We start from the raw sequence: 19,097 nt of genomic DNA on the forward strand, positions 1-19,097 counted from the left end.
TGGTGAGTCTGTGGAATTCTCTGCCTCAGAGGGCGGTGGAGGCAGGTTCTCTGGATGCTTTCAAGAGAGAGCTAGATAGGGCTCTTAAAAATAGCGGAGTCAGGGGATATGTGGAGAAGGCAGGAACGAGGTACTGATTGGGGATGATCACATTGAATGGCGGTGCTGGCTCGAAGAGCCAAATGGCCTACTGCCTGCACCTATTGTCTATTGGATGAATGTCAAAAGTTGCAGCAAGATAATTGATTATTAATATCCTGCTGCAATTTTTGATATTCATCTTCACTATCTGTAAAACCACCCATTGTTATATCTGCTAAATTGAGAAAATTCTTGTTGTTATAAGACTGTTAGAAAATCACGCAACAATAACGTGTAGGTCATGCCTGTTAGATCACTGCCCTTCAATATAATATCCACTTGGCAAACATATATTAATCAGTGAACACAAACATTGGTTCCCTAAGGAAGGCAGTCGAAGCTTAAAGTCTTGTACTGTTAACTTTGGCCCAGACCATAAGTAACAGCCAAATTAGCTCATAGATAAGTATTGGGAATGACAGAAAATGTGAATGTTTGTTCACAGAGAAGCAAACAAATACAATAGACAATAGGTGCAGGAGCAGGCCATTCGGCCCCTCGAGCCAGCACCGCCGTTCAATGTGATCATGGCTTCTGTATCCCGTTCAGTACCCCGTTCCTGCCTTCTCCCCATGATCACCCAAATACAGGATCTTGAATCCTGAAATGGGTGATCATTTTGACTCACTCGGTGTGCCAAATGGCATGTCTCCGCACTGTATCTCCAAACTAAACTAAAACTTAACTTGATTGCAAATATAGACCAATTTGGTTACCCATCAGAGATTTGCCATGACATATTGCTTTCATGTGTCAGTGATTATAAAAGCAGAGTGTAAAACCTCCCTCAAACCTCTTCGTTATTGATGGCGGAAAATGCTGCTGAAAGCCAGTGCTTAAAATAGTCAGCTACAAAATCAAATAAGTACAATCTCAGCTCGGTGATCCATCATGCACAGTTGAAGGAGCTGGACACAATACTAATTGGAATGCTACAATAAGTAGAGAAATCTGTAAGTAGAGACATTTGAGGAAAAAACATTAAAAATGAATCCTTTCACCAATGCAAGTGTTAAGATTTCCCATACTTTAATATCTACAGTGTTCAGTTTTCTTTCTTCTAGGGATCAAAGATAACTGAAGGGATAGATGAAAAGATAAAAGATATTGAAGATGAACGTTTACTATGGTTGTGTGGACTCTGAACTGGCTATTAAGGCCAATAGACAAATAGGGAAAGTAGGTGTAAGGTGGGCCGTTCCTTCCACCACTAATACAGGGCCACTGTGTGTTCGTGAAATTCTGTGTACGCTCCTAAATGCTCCTCTAATTCCAGAGAAATCCAATGCTTTTCTTGAAGAAGACTTTGAAATATTCTTAAATCTTTATTTCTTCTCAAGATAATGCTGGATTAGTGTATGCTTCTGTAGCTGAGTAACTTTAACTATGACCATACTGTTGGTGACATTGGCTTTGAGAGAGATCACTGATGTGGGCTAACTTATTGGTTTGGAGGATTTTGCAAAGACAGTATTGGTGGTATATTTCCAGTGCACCCTGTCAGTAGCTCAGGACTCGGAAGGGTGTAGGAGAGCAGGGATTATGGCTGAGTTTTGTCTGTAATGAGGTCTTAAAGTTCAATTCCCCTTTTCCTCAATGCTGGAGCATTGAAAGTTGCAGTGAACTTTATCATCAATGTCAGCCGTTACTGCTCTAACTCCTCGCATTAAAACTGAACTTCCAAAGCCCATAATGAGGCAATTCTGTTCAACACTGTGGGTATTCACTTTCCTGATGTAAATTGCAATTGGAAGCACTTACATTTTTTCGTCTCTGTAACATCTGGAAAAATGGTCTTAATCATTCTGTTTGTGAAGGGAACATGCTAACTTGTACAGAAACTATTGCCATCATGCATAAAAGTAAAGTATTAAGAGTTGAAATAAGTGCCAGTATGGCAGGCCACCAGCAAGAATTTAAGGTGATTCAAACCACATTGGACATTGCTGCATATTGAATGCCGAGCGCTGTTACTTCATTCTATGAATTTTATTTAAGATAAATCACAATTATTTATTTTCACCATATTTGTACTTGTCCAAAGTCTGCTTGCAATGTAGTCAAAAGCTTGATGATAATAACGTCACAAAATGAAGGCTGGAATATAAGCTAGATACTCCAGATGGTATATCCAAACACATTCCAGGCTGTCCTTAGCGTTAACAGATAATATTGACAAAATATAAAGTGATTATGCACTTGAGTATTGAATATCGGGAGTATTGTGTGCAGTTTTGGTCCCCTAATTTGAGGAAGGAGATTCTTGCTATTGAGGGAGTGCAGCGTAGGTTTACAAGGTTAATTCCCGGGGTGGCGGGTCTGCCATATGCTGAGAGAATGGAGCAGCTGGGCTTGTACCCTCTGGAGTTTAGAAGGATGAGAGGGGATCTCAGTGAAACATATAAGATTGTTAAGGGCTAGGACACACTAGAGGCAGGAAACATGTTCCCGATGTTGGGGGATTCCAGAACCAGGGGCCACAGTTTAAGAATAAGGAGTAAGCCATTTAGAACGGAGATGAGGAAACACTTTTTCTCACAGTGAGTGGTGAGTCTGTGGAATTCTCTGCCTCAAAGGGCGGTGGAGGCAGGTTCTCTGGATGCTTTCAAGAGAGAGCTGGATAGGGCTCTTAAAAATAGTGGAGTCAGGGGATATGGGGAGAAGGCAGGAACAGGGTACTGATTGTGGATGATCAGCCATGATCACATTGAATGGTTCGAAGGGCCAAATGGCCCCTCCTGCACCTATTGTCTATTGTCTATTGAACTGAAATTAAAGCATTTCTTTAAACTGTGACCCTTCAGATATCCTGCATTCTGAAATAAACATTCAATCTATGTGCATTATGGATTAGGAAAAAAAAAGGTTTAGATATTACAGTAAAACTCTACATTTCTCTGGGACACGATGGTTCAGATGATTTTTCTACTGCCCCATCACTTCAAAGACCAGAGCTTCAATCTAGTACACACTGAAGATTCGAACTCAAAGACCCCAATATAAAACAGAGCAACCTGATGGGTCAACTTGTCACCAAATCAATAATTCCATTCATGGAGCCATAGAGTCATGCAGCCTCATAGACAGGCCCTTCAGCCCAACTCACCGTGCTGACCAAACTGACCACATAAACTGCTTAATGTTACCATGCTACTGCGAAGGGGGGAGGCCAGACACTCTTGGACCACAAGAATGGTTGACTTAGGAGATCAACAAATGATTACAAGTGGTTGTTTTGAAGGATTAAACTGTGTACTTGTTGAAGAATGAAGGAAGCTTGCTAAGCATCCAATCCAACTGCATATATTACTGTTACGACATACAAATTATGAAGAGCCAATAATATTTGTTCTATATGCATCCCATCTCCATAGCTGGCTTCAGGGTAAATCTGGAGATGTTACTAAACTGCTCCTGGAACTGTGCTGAGCATACATTATCTCTTGAGGTGGCATTCTATACCGGGCTTTCTAAAGTCACAGACTTGAGAGGTCAAAAGTAGCGGATCTCAGATGGAACTGATTGCTATGAATAACTACCATAGTTTCGCTGAATGCAAAAATGAATAAAACTGATTTAGCCATTCGTCTTTTTTCGAGTCTTTGGCTTCTCCCTTCAGAATAACATGGTACCATTCCAACTTCTCCCTTCAGAGTACCCTTCCAACTTTAAATCCTTCAGAGTACCCTTCCAACTTTATTGGGCTCAACACTCCCAGTATGCCTCCACTGGAGCTGGCTGCCAGCTCCCATTGTTAAAATAACTCTTGCTCTTGGATTAGGAAATCATTAAAGCTCTCTCCATTAAGCAGCCAGGGGTCTCATTTCACCCAACAGCAAAGCAAAATCCCTGAGAATTCAAGCACATACACTTTTTATTGCAACATTCCCATTCAGTCTTTGCAATTTATGACACTGGGAATTGCCACATTTTGACTTCAAAATTGTATCCACACTAATAACCATAAATACAGAACTAACAAGACTGAGTGATACCAGTATCCTGACAAACACATGAAATGAAATGATTCAATTTATTGTCATTGTCAGTGTACAGTACAGAGACAACGAAATGCATTTTTAGCATCTCCCTTGAAAGGGAGACACAGGGCGTCGCGGTGTGCCCGCGCCTGCCGCCGTAACATTCCATTACAGGCAAAGGTGGGTGAAGTGTCTTGCCCAAGGACACAACGACAGTATGCACTCCAAGCGGGATTTGAACCGGCTACCTTCCGGTCGCCAGCCGAACTCTTAGCCCATTGTGCTATCTGTCGTCCACATACCAATGGAATGTCCGTTACTCTATGTTCATGATATTGGAATTCCCTCGTACTCATCTATCTGTAAAATACCTCATGGCTTTAAGAAACACACATACTGAACTAGCAGCTGGATGCAAAGTAATTCACGATCAAAGACATTTTGCTTTGTGTGAATTTGTCATTTAATGGCAGGTTATACTTGTGGTGGCAATGATGAGTTTACCTTAGACAGCATCGTATGCATAAAGGTGTGAGATCTTCCATTAGTGACAGTTAAGATCATCCAGTGTATGCTTATATGATAGTGTAACCTTCTAAGTGGCATAGAGGGAAGGGACAACGATACCCCTTTGTGACCAAGAATTGGATATTTGTGGATCTCAGACAACGGTACACCTGTAACCAGGGCCGGCCTTAGGAGGTGCGGGGCCCAATTGGGAACATTTTTGTGGAGCCCCAGCTTCCCAGCCAAGGTCTGTAGAATCATAGAAATACAAATAAAGTCTATTATAGACTTTTTATCTCTATGGTAGAATGGAAAGTAATCAAAATGTGCGCTTAAAAAGTCCCAGCGAGCTAATGGACCAAACAGATCTAAGCTACATTTTAAGATAAAATTGTAAGCCTACAAGTAACAAACAAAATGTGTAGATCACCACTGAAGTAGATCACTCTAGAGCATGGGGCCCAATTGGGAGCAATTGGTCCAATTGGCTTAAGGCCGGCCCTACCTGCAACCCCAGATCTTTCTGTTCAACGATGCCCTGCGGTACACTACCATTTATTATATAAGCCCTGCACTGGTTTGACATAGAAACATAGAAACATTGAAATTAGGTGCAGGAGTAGGCCATTCGGCCCTTCGAGCCTGCACCGCCATTCAATATGATCATGGCTGATCATCCAACTCAGTATCCCGTACCTGCCTTCTCTCCATACCCCCTGATCCCCTTAGCCACAAGGGCCACATCTAACTCCTTCTTAAATATAGCCAATGAACTGGCCTCGACTACCCTCTGCGGCAGAGAGTTCCAGAGATTCACCACTCTCTGTGTGATAAAAGTTCTTCTCATCTCGGTTTTAAAGGCTTTCCCCCTTATCCTTAAGCTGTGACCCCTTGTCCTGGACTTCCCCAACATCGGGAGCAATCTTCCTGCATCTAGTCTGTCCAACCCCTTAAGAATTTTGTAAGTTTCTATAAGATCCCCTCTCAATCTCCTAAATTCTAGAGAGTATAAACCAAGTCTATCCAGTCTTTCTTCATAAGACAGTCCTGACATCCCAGGAATCAGTCTGTTGCACTTTGACATAGCAAAGTGCAACACCTCGTACTTGTTAAAGTTCTCTGCATTCGTTCAAAAACTCTGCTTGGACTGTGCGATCATCAACAGAGAAAGGGAAAAAAACTGCTGCGCAAACCAGGCAGCAACTCTGGAAGGAAATGGATTTGTTTATTTATTGTCACGTGTACCGAGGTACAGAGAAAAGTTTTTGTTGCGTGCTAACTAGCTAGTGGAAAGGCAATACATGATTACAATCGAGCCATTCACAGTGTACAGATACACGATAAGAGAATAACATTTAGTGCAAGGTGATTGAGGCAGTGATTGTGATTGAGGCAGTGCAGCGTAGGTTCACGAGATTGATCCCTGGGATGGCGGGACTGTCATATGAGGAAAGATTGAAAAGACTAGGCTTGTATTCACTGGAGTGTAGAAGGATGAGGGGGAATCCTATAGAAACGTATAACATTATAAAAGGACTGGACAAGCTAGATGCAGGAAGAATGTTCCCAATGTTGGGCGAGTCCAGAATCAGGGGCCACAGTCTTAGAATAAAGGGGAGGTCATTTAAGACTGAGGTGAGAAAAACCTTTTTCACCCAGAGAGTTGTGAATTTATGGAATTCCCTGCCACAGACGGCAGTGGAGGCCAAGTCACTGGATGGATTTAAGAGAGAGTTAGATATAGCTCTAGGGGCTAGTGGAGTCAAGGGATATGGGGAGAAGGCAGGCACGGGTTATTGATAGGGGACGATCAGCCATGATCACAATGAATGGCGGTGCTGGCTCGAAGGGCCGAATGGCCTCCTCCTGCACCTATTTTCTATGTTTCTAAGGTAAAACCAGTAAAGTCCGATCAAAGATGATCTGATAGTAGTTCAGGAATTCTCTCTGATTGCAGTAGGATGGTTCAGTTGCCTGATCACAGCCGGGAAGAAACTGTCCATGAATCTGGAGGTGTGTGTTTTCACACTTCTATACCTTTTGTTTGATGGGACGGGGGAACATATCACTTTGGGACCCTTCTTCAAATCTACAAAAGTTTGCTTAGTACCTCTCAAACTTTTTTTTGCTCAAGATGCCAGCGTCTAAATTCTTGTGTGTCTCTGAGGAGTGTTTGTTGCATAGCCTCATGCCTTTAGTTTGGGGTTCTGCTTCCTTTGACTTTCTGAAAGATTTTTTGCATGATATATTTTTTTTTTGTTTCATGCTCTCAACTTTTTCTGACCGAGTGAAATAGTTTAATGTCACTAAAAGACTTCAGGCGGTTTTGTAGATGACTAAGAGACCCTCGGCTGTTCTCGCTTTCGTTGGAAAGTGCCAAATTGAATCATAACCACAGATTTTGAGTATGTTGTTGTGATTGCAGCCACCTCATGAAGAAGATAATTAGAAACAGCAGTGTTAGTGAAATAGACAGCTGTGCTCTGCCCTTTACTACCACAGTATGCAAACGAAACCTTTATGAAATAATATCCATAATCATTCTAGATAGCTGAGAACTTTTTGGCAATCTATGCACTGCAGTGTCATGTTATATTGCAGTTTCCACATGATGGGAGAATGGGACAAAACCCAGCATTCCTTTAACCTATCCAAAGCAATATTTCACATATGAATGTATACCGTACTAAAGATGTATTCACATTTATTACAGAGGTTATGTGGTTTGGAGCCAGTCGTAGTGTCAAGGAGTGTTCAAGAGAGTACAATGCAGTACTTCACCAACACAATCCATGTCATTAGACTTCAATGTGTCAAAAATAAATTACTATTTGATAGAGCAAAGCTATTCGTAGGGAAATATCTAACAGAAATATCACTAATATGAAAACTTCATGAGCAGTTATTGTTTCTTTTTTTTCTTTCTTTTTTTGTTCTTTCAACGCTGATAACTTTAACTGCTTTTTTGTTCCAGCAACATAAATCGATAACAATTGATAGGGAATAACAATTGATTGGTAAGAGCACGCTAATATGTTGGGAGCCAAATTGACATCAGTCAACTTCATTGACCCAGAATCTTTAACAATGTTATAATTTTAGTTTGAGTTTGTTAACTCAAGCCTGAACGCTTATCCAAACTGCTGTTCAAATAATAACTGACTGGGGGACTGGCTAAAGGTAGTCAAGCCAAGAAGTTGATTGTCAAATGTACTCACTATAATCCAGCATGAGAATTTCTTCTGTTTTGGAATTTCTGGTGGAATTGAAAATATATAACTTCAGACATCTGCAATTCTGCTCACAATGCCTCACAGATACATCTATAAAGTTTTCACTTTGCTCTTTCATTACCATTGGAATAAAGATCAAGGTCGGTTAAAATGAATCATTCCAAGTGTTTAGTTTTCAAAGAGGTACTTAGAGTGGGTAGAGTGAGTATTGCAGGCACTTTGCCTGCCCTGTTAGTTCTCATTTGCTGCAATCTGTTTTGTGGCACGTAAATAAGTCTCACAACGGATCTCGCGGAAGGATAAATACCTTGTTGCTTCACAACACTCAAACAAATGTAAGGGGCTAGAGAATGTTACGCATCTGGCAAAAATATAGAAAATAGGTGCAGGTGGAGGCCATTCGGCCCTTCCAGCCTGCGCCGCCATCCAATATGATCGTGGCTGATCATCTTGATCCTGCTTTCTCCCATATTTCTTGATTCTGTTAGCCAGAAAGATGCATCAAACTGATGATATGCATTGGGCAAACATATGTGTATTGCTCAAGGCCTGTGCACAATTGAACAGGCTTTTCACCGTTTGTACACAGAAAGGCCTCATCTTTTATCCAGTACACTCCAGGGAAGTTGGTTCCTAAAGGGTTAGGTTGAAGCATGAGGGTGGTGAAGAAGGTAGTAGCAACACTTTATTACATTGGAATGTGTTGTGATTGGGCAGTGTCCAGGGGGGGGGGGGGGGGGGGGGGGGGGGGGGGGGGGGGGGGGGGGGTGATATGGGCGTGGTGTGGTGGGACCAAAGAGACCCAGCAACATGGTTAAGTACAGATCTGCCAGTCTGCACAGCCTCCACCTGGTCAGATAGGTCCTCTGTAAGGTTTGCGGAAGCACGTCCCTCCTCATGACCGGTTCAGAGTGCTTCATAGGGACCACAGAGAAACAACGTGGCTTCTTCCTCGCCTCATCCAGGAACCCTGAACGTCCTTCCAGAGGAGACAGAAGTTCACGTGCACCTGCTCTAACCTCATCTACTGCATCCGGTCTTCCCGATGTGACCTCCTGTATATCAGCGAGACCAGGCGTAGACTCGGTGACCATTGCTCAGTCCGCCAAGCCCTGCGGAAACACCAGTTAACCATTTTAACGCCCCTTCCCAAGTCAAGTCAAGTCAAGTCAAGTTTATTTGTCACATACACATACGAGATGTGCAGTGAAATGAAAGTGGCAATGCTCGCGGACTTTTGTGCAAAAGACAAACAACAAAACAACCAAACAAATTATAAACACAATCATAACACACATATTCTTTTACATAATAAATAATGGAAGGAAAAACGTTCAGTAGAGTTAGTCCCTGGTGAGATAGGCGTTTACAGTCCGAATTGCCTCTGGGAAGAAACTCCTTCTCAACCTCTCCGTTCTCACCGTATGGCAACGGAGGCGTTTGCCTGACCGTAGCAGCTGGAACAGTCCGTTGCAGGGGTGGAAGGGGTCTCCCATGATTTTGTTTGCTCTGGAGTTGCACCTCCTGTTGTATAGTTCCTGCAGGGGGGTGAGTGAAGTTCCCATAGTGCTTTCGGCCGAACGCACTACTCTCTGCAGAGCCTTCTTGTCCTTGGCAGAGCAATTGCCAAACCAGATGGTAATGTTCCCGGACAAGATGCTTTCCACCGCCGCTGCGTAGAAGCACTGGAGGATCCTCGGAGACACTCTGAATTTCCTCAATTGCCTGAGGTGGTAAAGGCGCTGCCTTGCCTTACTCACGAGTGCTGAGGCGTGTGATGCCCATGTCATATCCTCAGAGATGTGGACTCCCAGATATTTAAAACAGTTCACCCTATCCACAGGACCCCCATTTATCCTCAATGGAGTGTACGTCCTTGGATGATGTGCCCTCCTAAAGTCCATGATCAGCTCCTTTGTTTTTTTGATGTTCAAGAGGAGGCTGTTATCCTGGCACCAGAGTGCTAGATCAGCCACCTCCTCACGGTAGGCCTTCTCATCATTGTCTGATCCCCATACTGACCTTTCTGACCTGGCACTCCGCCAAGGCCAGAGTGAGACCACACGCAAACTAGAGGAAAAGCATTTCATAGTCCGCTTGGGCAGCTTACAACACAACGGTATCAACATTTAATTCTCCAACTGTACGTAACCTCTGCAAATCACCACCTTTCCTCCCATTTGTCTCCCCCCCCCTCCCCCAGCTTATCTTGCACCTATCTCTCCACTTCCCTCCCTCTCCTCTGCATTCCTTAACAGTACTATCTAAATGGCGTCAAGTTGGGAAAAGGGGAAGTACAAAGGGATCTGGGGGTCCTTGTTCATCAGTCTATGAAAGTAAGCATGCAGGTACAGCAGGCAGTGAAGAAAGCAAATGGCACGTTGGCCTTCGTAACAAGAGGAGTTGGGTATAGGAGCAAAGAGGTCCTTCTGCAGTTGAGATGAGGAAAAACATTTTCACACAGAGGATTGGGAATCTGTGGAATTCTCTGCCTCAGAAGACAGTGGAGGCCAATTCTCTGTATGCTTTCAAGAGAGAGTTGGATAGAGCTCTTAAAGGTCAGGGGATATGGGGAAAAGGCAGGAACGGGGTACTGATTGTGGATGATCATAATGAATGGCGGTGCTGGCTCGATGGGCCGAATGGCCTATTCCTGCACCTATTGTCTATTGCAAATAAAGAATAGGTGATATTTTGGGTCGGGACCATTCTCTGACCTTTGTTCAATCATTTTCCAATCACCTTCGCCTGTGTTCACCTCTGTGCTGCCATCTCCGCACTTGTAGCTTTCATTCTTCCCACCCATGCAATCTGTCTGAAGAAGGGTCTTGATCCCGAAACGTCACCTATTCATGTTCTCCAGGATGCTACCTAACCCACTGAGTTACTCCAGCATCAGTGTCTTTCCTTCTCAATGTTTTTGTTTCCAACGCTGCACCTTGCCCCCAATAGACAAACTGATGGGAGCTCATTTATTTTTCTGAACAAATGGGTAACGGTTCAATCTATGTGAGTCGCTCCAGTATGAACCATAGCAGATCATATCTCAGACGTAGCACAAAACTCTTGTTATACAAAGCAATAGTGATCGATCTTTCCGACATGTTTCTGCGGTAAGGCCCACCTACAGCAGGCATCTCAAGGCACTGAACATAGACTATCTATGCGTTCTTTGCAAAATCCCCTGAGGTCACTGCAAGGATAATGAAACATATAAGATTGTTAAGGGCTTGGACACGCTAGAGGCAGGAAACATGTTCCCGATGTTGGGGGAGTCCAGAACCAGGGGCCACAGTTTAAGAATAAGGAGTAAGCCATTTAGAACAGAGAGGAGGAAACACTTTTTCTCACAGAGAGTGGTGAGTCTGTGGAATTCTCTGCCTCAGAGGGCGGCGGAGGAAGGTTCTCTGGATACTTTCCAGAGAGAGCTAGATAGGGCTCTTAAAAATAGCGGAGTCAGGGGAGATGGGGAGAAGGCAGGAACGGGGTACTGATTGGGGATGATCAGCCATGATCACATTGAATGGTGGTGCTGGCTCGAAGGGCCAAATGGCCTACTCCTGCACCTATTGTCTATTGTCGAACTAAAGGCAACACGGTGCTGCAACCAGTATGGCGGCTGCTTCACAGTTCCAGCAAGCTGGGTTTGATTCTGTGTGGAATTTGCACATTCTTCCCGTGTCCATGTGGGTTTACCCCTGGGTGCTCCAGCTCCCAGCCACATCCCAAAAATGTGCAGGTTGGTTGGTTAATTGACTATGGTCATTTGTTCCTATTGTATAAATGAATAGTATAGTATAATCTGAAGGGATTGATGCAATGTGGGGAGAAAACAATGGATTAGTCTTGAAATGGGTACGTTGTGGTTGGCAGGGGCTCAGAACAGCTGGTTTCCATACTGTACCCCCATGAGGTTACAAGTTTATTATTGGGTAGATCACTTCATTCGACTGCCCAATGCCAGGTGCTCTAAACAAACACAATATTCCGAACCTTGTCGCTAGAATTTAGAAGATTGATGGGGGATCTTATAGAAACTTATAAAATTCTTAAGGGGTTGGACAGGCTAGATGCAGGAAGATTGTTCCCGATGTTGGGGAAGTCCAGGACAAGGGGTCACAGTTTAAGGATAAAGGGGAAATCCTTTAGGACCGAGATGAGAAAAACATTTTTCACGCAGAGAGTGGTGAATCTGTGGAACTCTCTGCCACAGAGGGTAGTTGAGGCCACAGTTCATTGGCTATATTTAAGAGGGAGTTAGATGTGGCCCTTGTGGCTAAAGGGATCAGGGGGTATGGACAGAAGGCAGATACAGGATACTGAGTTGGATGATCAGCCATGATCATATTGAATGGCGGTGCAGGCTCGAAGGGCCGAATGGCCTACTCCTGCACCTATTTTCTATGTTCTATGATCTCTCAAAGTGGAAAAAAACTACTTTAGGGATGACATTGATGACCTCAAAGTCATGCATTTTGGAGCACAGCAAAACCCTATTTGCGCAGAGGGGAGGAAAAGTACCACCTAACAAATCACCCATTCATCTCCCTGCCCTGCCAGCTACTACCTGCCTCATGTGTTGAAAGGTCTACACTTCCTACAATGGTCTCTGCCACTTCACAACCCACAAAACCAGAGTTGAAACAAGTCCATCCTTGACTCTGAGGCAATGCTTAAGAAAATGAAAATGGCCACCTCACCACCTCAAATTCTTCAGTGACATGAGGTGAAGTACAGATAAAATGAATGCAATTATTTTTCACGTTCCCTGGTATTGTCTTTACCATCCAGCTACAAGGACAGAGGAATAAACAGAAAGGAAAACACCAACAGGCTAAGCTGAAAACAGAATTGAGAGAAAATATGCAGTAATCGGAGATATACACAAAGTGCTGGAGTAACTTAGCGGTCAGGCAAGATCTCTGGAGAAAAATGATTGGTGATATTTCAGGTCGAAACCCTTCTTCAGACTACATTTCGGGTCACATGCTGAGATAATGGAGCAGCTGGGCTTGTACACTCTGGAATTTAGAAGGATGAGAGGATATCTCATTGAAACGTATATGATTGTTAAGGAGCTTGGACACACTAGAGGCAGCAAACATGTTCCCGATGTTGGGGGAGTCCAGAACCAGGGGCCACAGTTTAAGAATAAGGAGGAAGCCATTTAGAACGGAGAAGAGGAAACACTTTTTCTCACAGAGAGTGGTGAGTCTGTGGAATTCTCTGCCTAAGAGGGCGGTGGAGGCAGGTTCTCTGGATGCTTTCAAGAGAGAGCTAGATAGGGCTCTTAAAAATAGCGGAGTCAGGGGATATGAGGAGAAGGCAGGAACGGGGTACTGATTGGGGATGATCAGCCATGATCACATTGAATGGCGGTGCTGGCTCGAAGGGACAAATGGCCTACTCCTGCACCTATTGTCTAGTGTCTATTGAACCCTTCTTGAGACTAACGCAGTAACCTTTCAGCTTGGTTCCTTCACCAGAGCAGTCTAGATTGACTTGCCACACAAGTCCAGCATTTTACAAGATTTGTATTGTTTTTCAAGCACAACTCATTGAAATATTATTTTTATTAATTCTCATTTTGGTTGGGAACTAACTTGCTCTAATTTATTTCAAAAATTACGTCCATTTTATATTCATGAAGGCACTGATAACTTGGGCTGAATTTTTTTTCACTGACGTCAGTAGCATATACCCAAAAATAAAAACCTGTGCAGAACAAACAGCTTGTTCAAATTAATTCAAGTTGAAAGTAAACCATGAAATATGTGCAAAAAAGAAAGAAATGCCAAGCGATGTTTTGGGATATGCTGAGCTCATAAAAAAGTGAATGGTTATATAAGCGCTTGATTATTTGTTGAATCGTTGATCTGTCACTACTGGAGGGCAATAGTTGAATTAAATTGCACTGATTATTTTGTTGTTTCAGGTGTCTTTGGAAAGCACTGTGAACTGAACAGTTACGGCTTTGAAGAGTTGTCATACATGGAGTTTCCCAGCCTGGATCCAAACAATAACTATATCTATATCAAATTTTCCACCATTAAAGAGAATTCTCTGCTGATGTATAACTATGACAATCAGACAGGAAGCAAGGCTGAGTTCCTGGCCCTGGAAATAGTGGAAGGCAAGATGAAGTTCTCTTTTAACCTTGGAAGTGGAGCACACAGACTGATGACAACCAAGAGGGTCTCTGATGGACAATTTCATACTGTGGTTGCAAGACGGGCTGGACTAGTAAGTAACAAGCTCTCTCATCCTGACTCCATATTGACTTCTGTGGTTCCGTTTTTTATGAGTGCATTAATTGGATTGGGAATGAAAGGTATTTTTAATCTACTTTGGAGAATGAACTTATTATGTTGAACACTCTTGGAACTCTGGTGTGTTACCACTAATGGGAAGATCTTTCCATACCTCCGTTTAATGCCTCACATTAAAATACTTATCAGGCATTGCTCAGTCTCAGTGCAATAGTTAATGCACAGAATGAAGTTCCATTACACCAAAGTGATCAACAAGATTAGGGTCTTGACCCGAAATGTCACCCATTCCTTCTCTCCAGAGACGCTGCCTGTCCCGCTGAGTTACTCCAGCTTTTTGTATCTGCCTTCAGTTTAAACCAGCATCTGCAGTTCCTTCTTACACAAGATTAATTCATTTTTTTGTGTAAAGCCCTGTTCCACGGTACGAGTTCATTCCAAGAGTTCTCCCGAGTTTGCCCTGGTTCGAACTCAGAGATTTACGGTAATGGCCACTCGTCGGTACTCGGGGCTCTCGTGGACGTTTTTCAACGTTGAAAAATGTTCACGAGTCTTCCCGCGCTTACCTGCCGTTAGCGAGTCTTCCCGAGTACCTGCCGTTAGCGTTACGAGCCGCTAAGAGACATCCCCGAGCTCCGACGTACCCGCTACGTTCATTCTCCGTGCTTACCACGAGTTTGATTTTTTTCTCAGGAGAGCTCTTTGAATGAATTCGTACCGTGGGACAGGGTTTTTAGGTGTGTATAACATCAGAAGACTGGGACTGAAATACAAGTATAATATATCACTGAAGGTTTAGCATCTGAAAAATATCGTGCTAGATCACCAAACCCCAGGGAAATGTACAAAACAATGCATTTGCCTTAAAGAAAAACATCAACATCAGGCATATCATACTAATTTATTTGAATTAATTTGAATTGTATGAATTTCATATTGCTATATATAGTTTTGATTGCAAAATACTTTAAATACATTTATTCCTATGTACAAGTTTTTGTCTGGGAAGGAACTAAAAGTAGCCAATATACATGCTGTTGAATCTAACATTTCTTGCATCCACTGCTCTTCTCCCACTGAAACCCTGCTGATTTCCACCTGTCCTTATAAGCTCCAACACTTTATAATAACTAATCAAACTGATTCACTGCAGACCACGATGGAAACTTGGATGCTTCTCTTCTTTGCCGCACACGAAATACAGTTCAATTTCAAGAATATACAGTGTCCTTAAAGAGAGAATACACACGGGTTCATTAAAGAAAAATGAAAAACGCAGTATTACAATATTGTAACATCATAATAACACTTTAATCGCCTTCACCAATTTCAAATGGAAGATTTGAACAAAGATTAGAGAAATTTTGTTAATTGAAAACAAACCAATAATAATCAAAATTTCACATTAACCTATATAACCTCCTTCTTAACGAGTCCACACACAAGATTAGTTGTTCAGCCAGAGCTGGCCACACTCCTCGGCATCTGCGCACAATGGTGTCTGTCTTGTGTTTCTTGTGCGTGTTGGTGGAAAGATTGGCGAATACAGGGCCGCGACGTGAACGCCCTTTCCCCGACCTCTATAACCAAGATGTTTTGCCAAAAATAACTCAATGTCTAAATGGCCTTTAGAAATTAAGCTGCAGAGCTCACAGGCTAAAACATTATAACGAACTAGCACAATACTGCTTAGTTTATATGAACTAGCACAATACTGCTTAGTTTATATGCCAATGTTAACACACTATAAACAGCATTGTTTTAAACTAACTTGGACAATGGATCTTTTTTTGTTTGGGCTTCATTTTCATGTTAGCGTCTGATCATTTTTCAGACTAAGATTTGTACACATATCTCATTGATTAAAATCTCTCTCATATGCACTCAATGGAGTGGCTCCTTCATCTTTAGAATGCATATGAGAGAGATTTTAATCAAAATCTGCATGTTCAAACTGTAAAGAAATGATATGGCATTATCCAATGGAAGGCATCCTTTTGTGTTATTCTTCCCAGAAAAAAAATACTCTGACATCAGTGGTCCATCATTGCATCATTGTTTGAAACATTGCAATTCATGAAATAGCCACTGCAAGTAGGGTTTGTTCTTCTGGACAGGGTACCAGAACTTCTCAGAGTTTAGAAACATAGAAAATAGGTGCAGGAGGAGGCCATTCGGCCCTTCGAGCCAGCACCGCCATTCATTGTGATCATGGCTGATCATCCCCTATCAATAACCTGTGCCTGCCTTCTCCCCATATCCCTTGAGCCCCTAGAGCTCTATCCAACTCTCTTAAATCCATCCAGTGACCTGGCCTCCACTGCCCTCAGTGGCAGGGAATTCCATAAATTCACAACTCTCTGGGTGAAAAAGGTTTTTCTCACCTCAGTCTTAAATGACCTCCCCTTTATTCTAAGACGGTGGCCCCTGGTTCTGGACTCGCCCAACATTGGGAACATTTTTCCTGCATCTAGCTTGTCTAGTCCTTTTATAATTTTATACGTTTCTATATGATTCCCCCTCATCCTTCTATACTCCAGTGAATACAAGCCTAGTCTTTTCAATCATTCCTCATATGACAGTCCCGCCATCCCAGGGATCAATCTCGTGAACCTACGCTGCACTGCCTCAATCACAAGGATGTCTGTCCTCAAATTAAGAGACTAAAACTATACACAATACTCCAGATGTGGTCTCACCAGAGCCCTATACAACTGCAGAAGAACCTCTTTAATCGCATACTGAAATCCTCTTGTTATGAAACTGAAGTTTGTGGACACAGTGAGGATCCTTCATCTGCAAGCATTATTTAAGACAAAGTCCCAAATTAGATGCATATTTGGAATGGCCTGTTCCACTCTCCATATGTTCTTTGACCTCCATCCCAACCCCAATCTAGCACTAGCCTTGAGAAATAGACCATGGGTTAAACCATACTCACCTAGCCATGCACAACTAGTGTATGTTCACTTCATGCTCAGTTGGACTTTGATTTCCATAACTGCTCTTGGAAAGACAGATGCTGGCAGATGTGCGGACTTGCTCCACTGCACTGGGGTGGAAGGGGTCTCCCATGATCTTGTTGGCTCTGGAGTTGCACCTTCTGATGTATATTTCCTGCAGGGGGGCAAGTGTAGTTCCAATAGTGCGTTCGGCCAAATGCACTACTCTCTGCAGAGTTTTCTTGTCCTGGGCAGAGCAGTTCCCAAGATGCTTTCCACAGCCGCTGAGTAGTACTAGAACTATAATGACTTAGTTTAACATAGGCATTTTTCTTGACACAATTTTCAGAACCTCTATTTTGCAGAGGTTCTCAGTGTCTGTGGTAACTGGAAGGGCAAATATTATTTAACTTTGCTAGTAGAAAACAGGGCAGCAACAACAGCGTTCACAAGGCAGCAATTAGATTGACTGCACAAGTGTTAAGCCTCTTGCATACGCAAATGAGAAGTGCAAGTGAAGTTTTAGGGTTCCCCTGAGATGTATGAGTAACTGCCGGGTCTGTGTTGCTCAGGGGATTTTAGCAAGGAACCAGCGGCCAACAATGAGTTAAGTTTTAACATTTATTCTTCAGAGTTAATTTTATTCTAAGATAATTAAGAATACTCCAACAATATCCATTGCACTCCATCTGACCAGGTTGCTCTTTCTTGGGCCAGATTTGTATGTTTAAAATGTTATATGAGTATTTATTTCTGGAGTGCATGATACACACCTTGTTTTTTTGCCAGATTGCATTTGGCCATGCAGAGGGTAATATCTGAAGTGCTGCAGAATAGATGCAGTTTTAGTGGTCTTAGGAGATGACTTGCTGAATCCCCCAACACTGGTTTTGAAGCATTTGCGAAAGAGCCATTTGGTTAGGTTAATCAGCCATGTGTGTCTTCAAGTGTGCAGACACGTAGCAAATATATTGCCCAGATGTGACACCGTTTATAGTAAAAAAAACCACAGACGCTCGCTGCTTTCATATGGGAATTTTCATGGAAAGCTGGGAAAAGCATTAAACTGTCAATTGTGAAAAATGACTAAGTTGGAGCATACCAAGGCATCAAAAGCGCAGAGGCAAATAGGCTGCACTACATACTGTGCTCATATCCCATCACAGCAAGCAGAGCTATGGTACAGTGTAAGTGAAACTGTGATCACAGGTAAACCCATTCACAAGATAGATCTCAATGAGTAATCCAAATGTCGAGGTAAACTATCTGTGTTAGCGGTATTTCGGAAATCGCAACAAAAACGCACTCAAAGCTGGAGTGATTGTTACATTTCAGTTTTCTAAGAACTCATTTTTAATGACATGTATTACATTCCATGAACCTTTTGATATTGTTTTCATTTAAAAAGTGCTTGTTGATGCATTCAAGAATGATGAACTAGTCCGCCATTATCAATATAGATGAAGATAGGCCTATCACAAAAATCTGTGTTTTTAAAGAGTATACTAATTAAAATTAATTTTAAATTATGAAAAATGTGTTAGACATTTTGAGACAGTGTGGAAACAGGCCTTTCGGCCCAACTCGCCCACACCGGCCAACAATGTCCCAGCTACGCTAGTCCCACTTCCTTGCACTTGGTCCATATCCCTCCAAACCTGTCCCCATCCATGTACCTGTCTAACAGTTTCTTAAGCAATGGGATAGTCCCAGCCTCGACTACCTCCTCTGGCAGCTTGTTCCACCCTTTGTGTGAAAAAGTTACCCCTCGGATTCCTATTAAATCTTTTCCCCTTCACCTTGAACCTATGTCCTCTGGTCTTCGATTCCCCAACTCGGGACAAAAAACTCTACCCGATCTATTCCTCTAAAGATTTTGAATAATTTAATTTATATATTTGTAGATATTATTGTTTTTGGCTTAAGAAAACATAAGGATGCTTTTTCGTGCCTGTATACATAATACAACTTTAAATTATACCAACTGATGCCTATGCCCAAGAGAAATCGTTACACTCTGCCACT

The 19,097-nt window shown here is 42.6% G+C and overlaps 1 protein-coding gene across 1 annotated transcript in view; it reads left to right on the forward strand.

Annotated features, from left to right (window-relative positions):
- Window positions 1-19,097, forward strand: part of fat4 (FAT atypical cadherin 4) — a 366,482-nt gene that overhangs the window by 309,379 nt on the left and 38,006 nt on the right. Inside the window, exon 12 of the mRNA XM_055647477.1 lies at window positions 13,797-14,104. Within this exon, the coding sequence (XP_055503452.1) occupies window positions 13,797-14,104 (308 nt within the window). The remainder of the gene's footprint in view (window positions 1-13,796; window positions 14,105-19,097) is intronic.

This window comes from Leucoraja erinacea, chromosome 1 (assembly GCF_028641065.1).
Source record: "Leucoraja erinacea ecotype New England chromosome 1, Leri_hhj_1, whole genome shotgun sequence".
Classification (NCBI taxonomy): Eukaryota; Metazoa; Chordata; class Chondrichthyes; order Rajiformes; family Rajidae; genus Leucoraja; species Leucoraja erinaceus.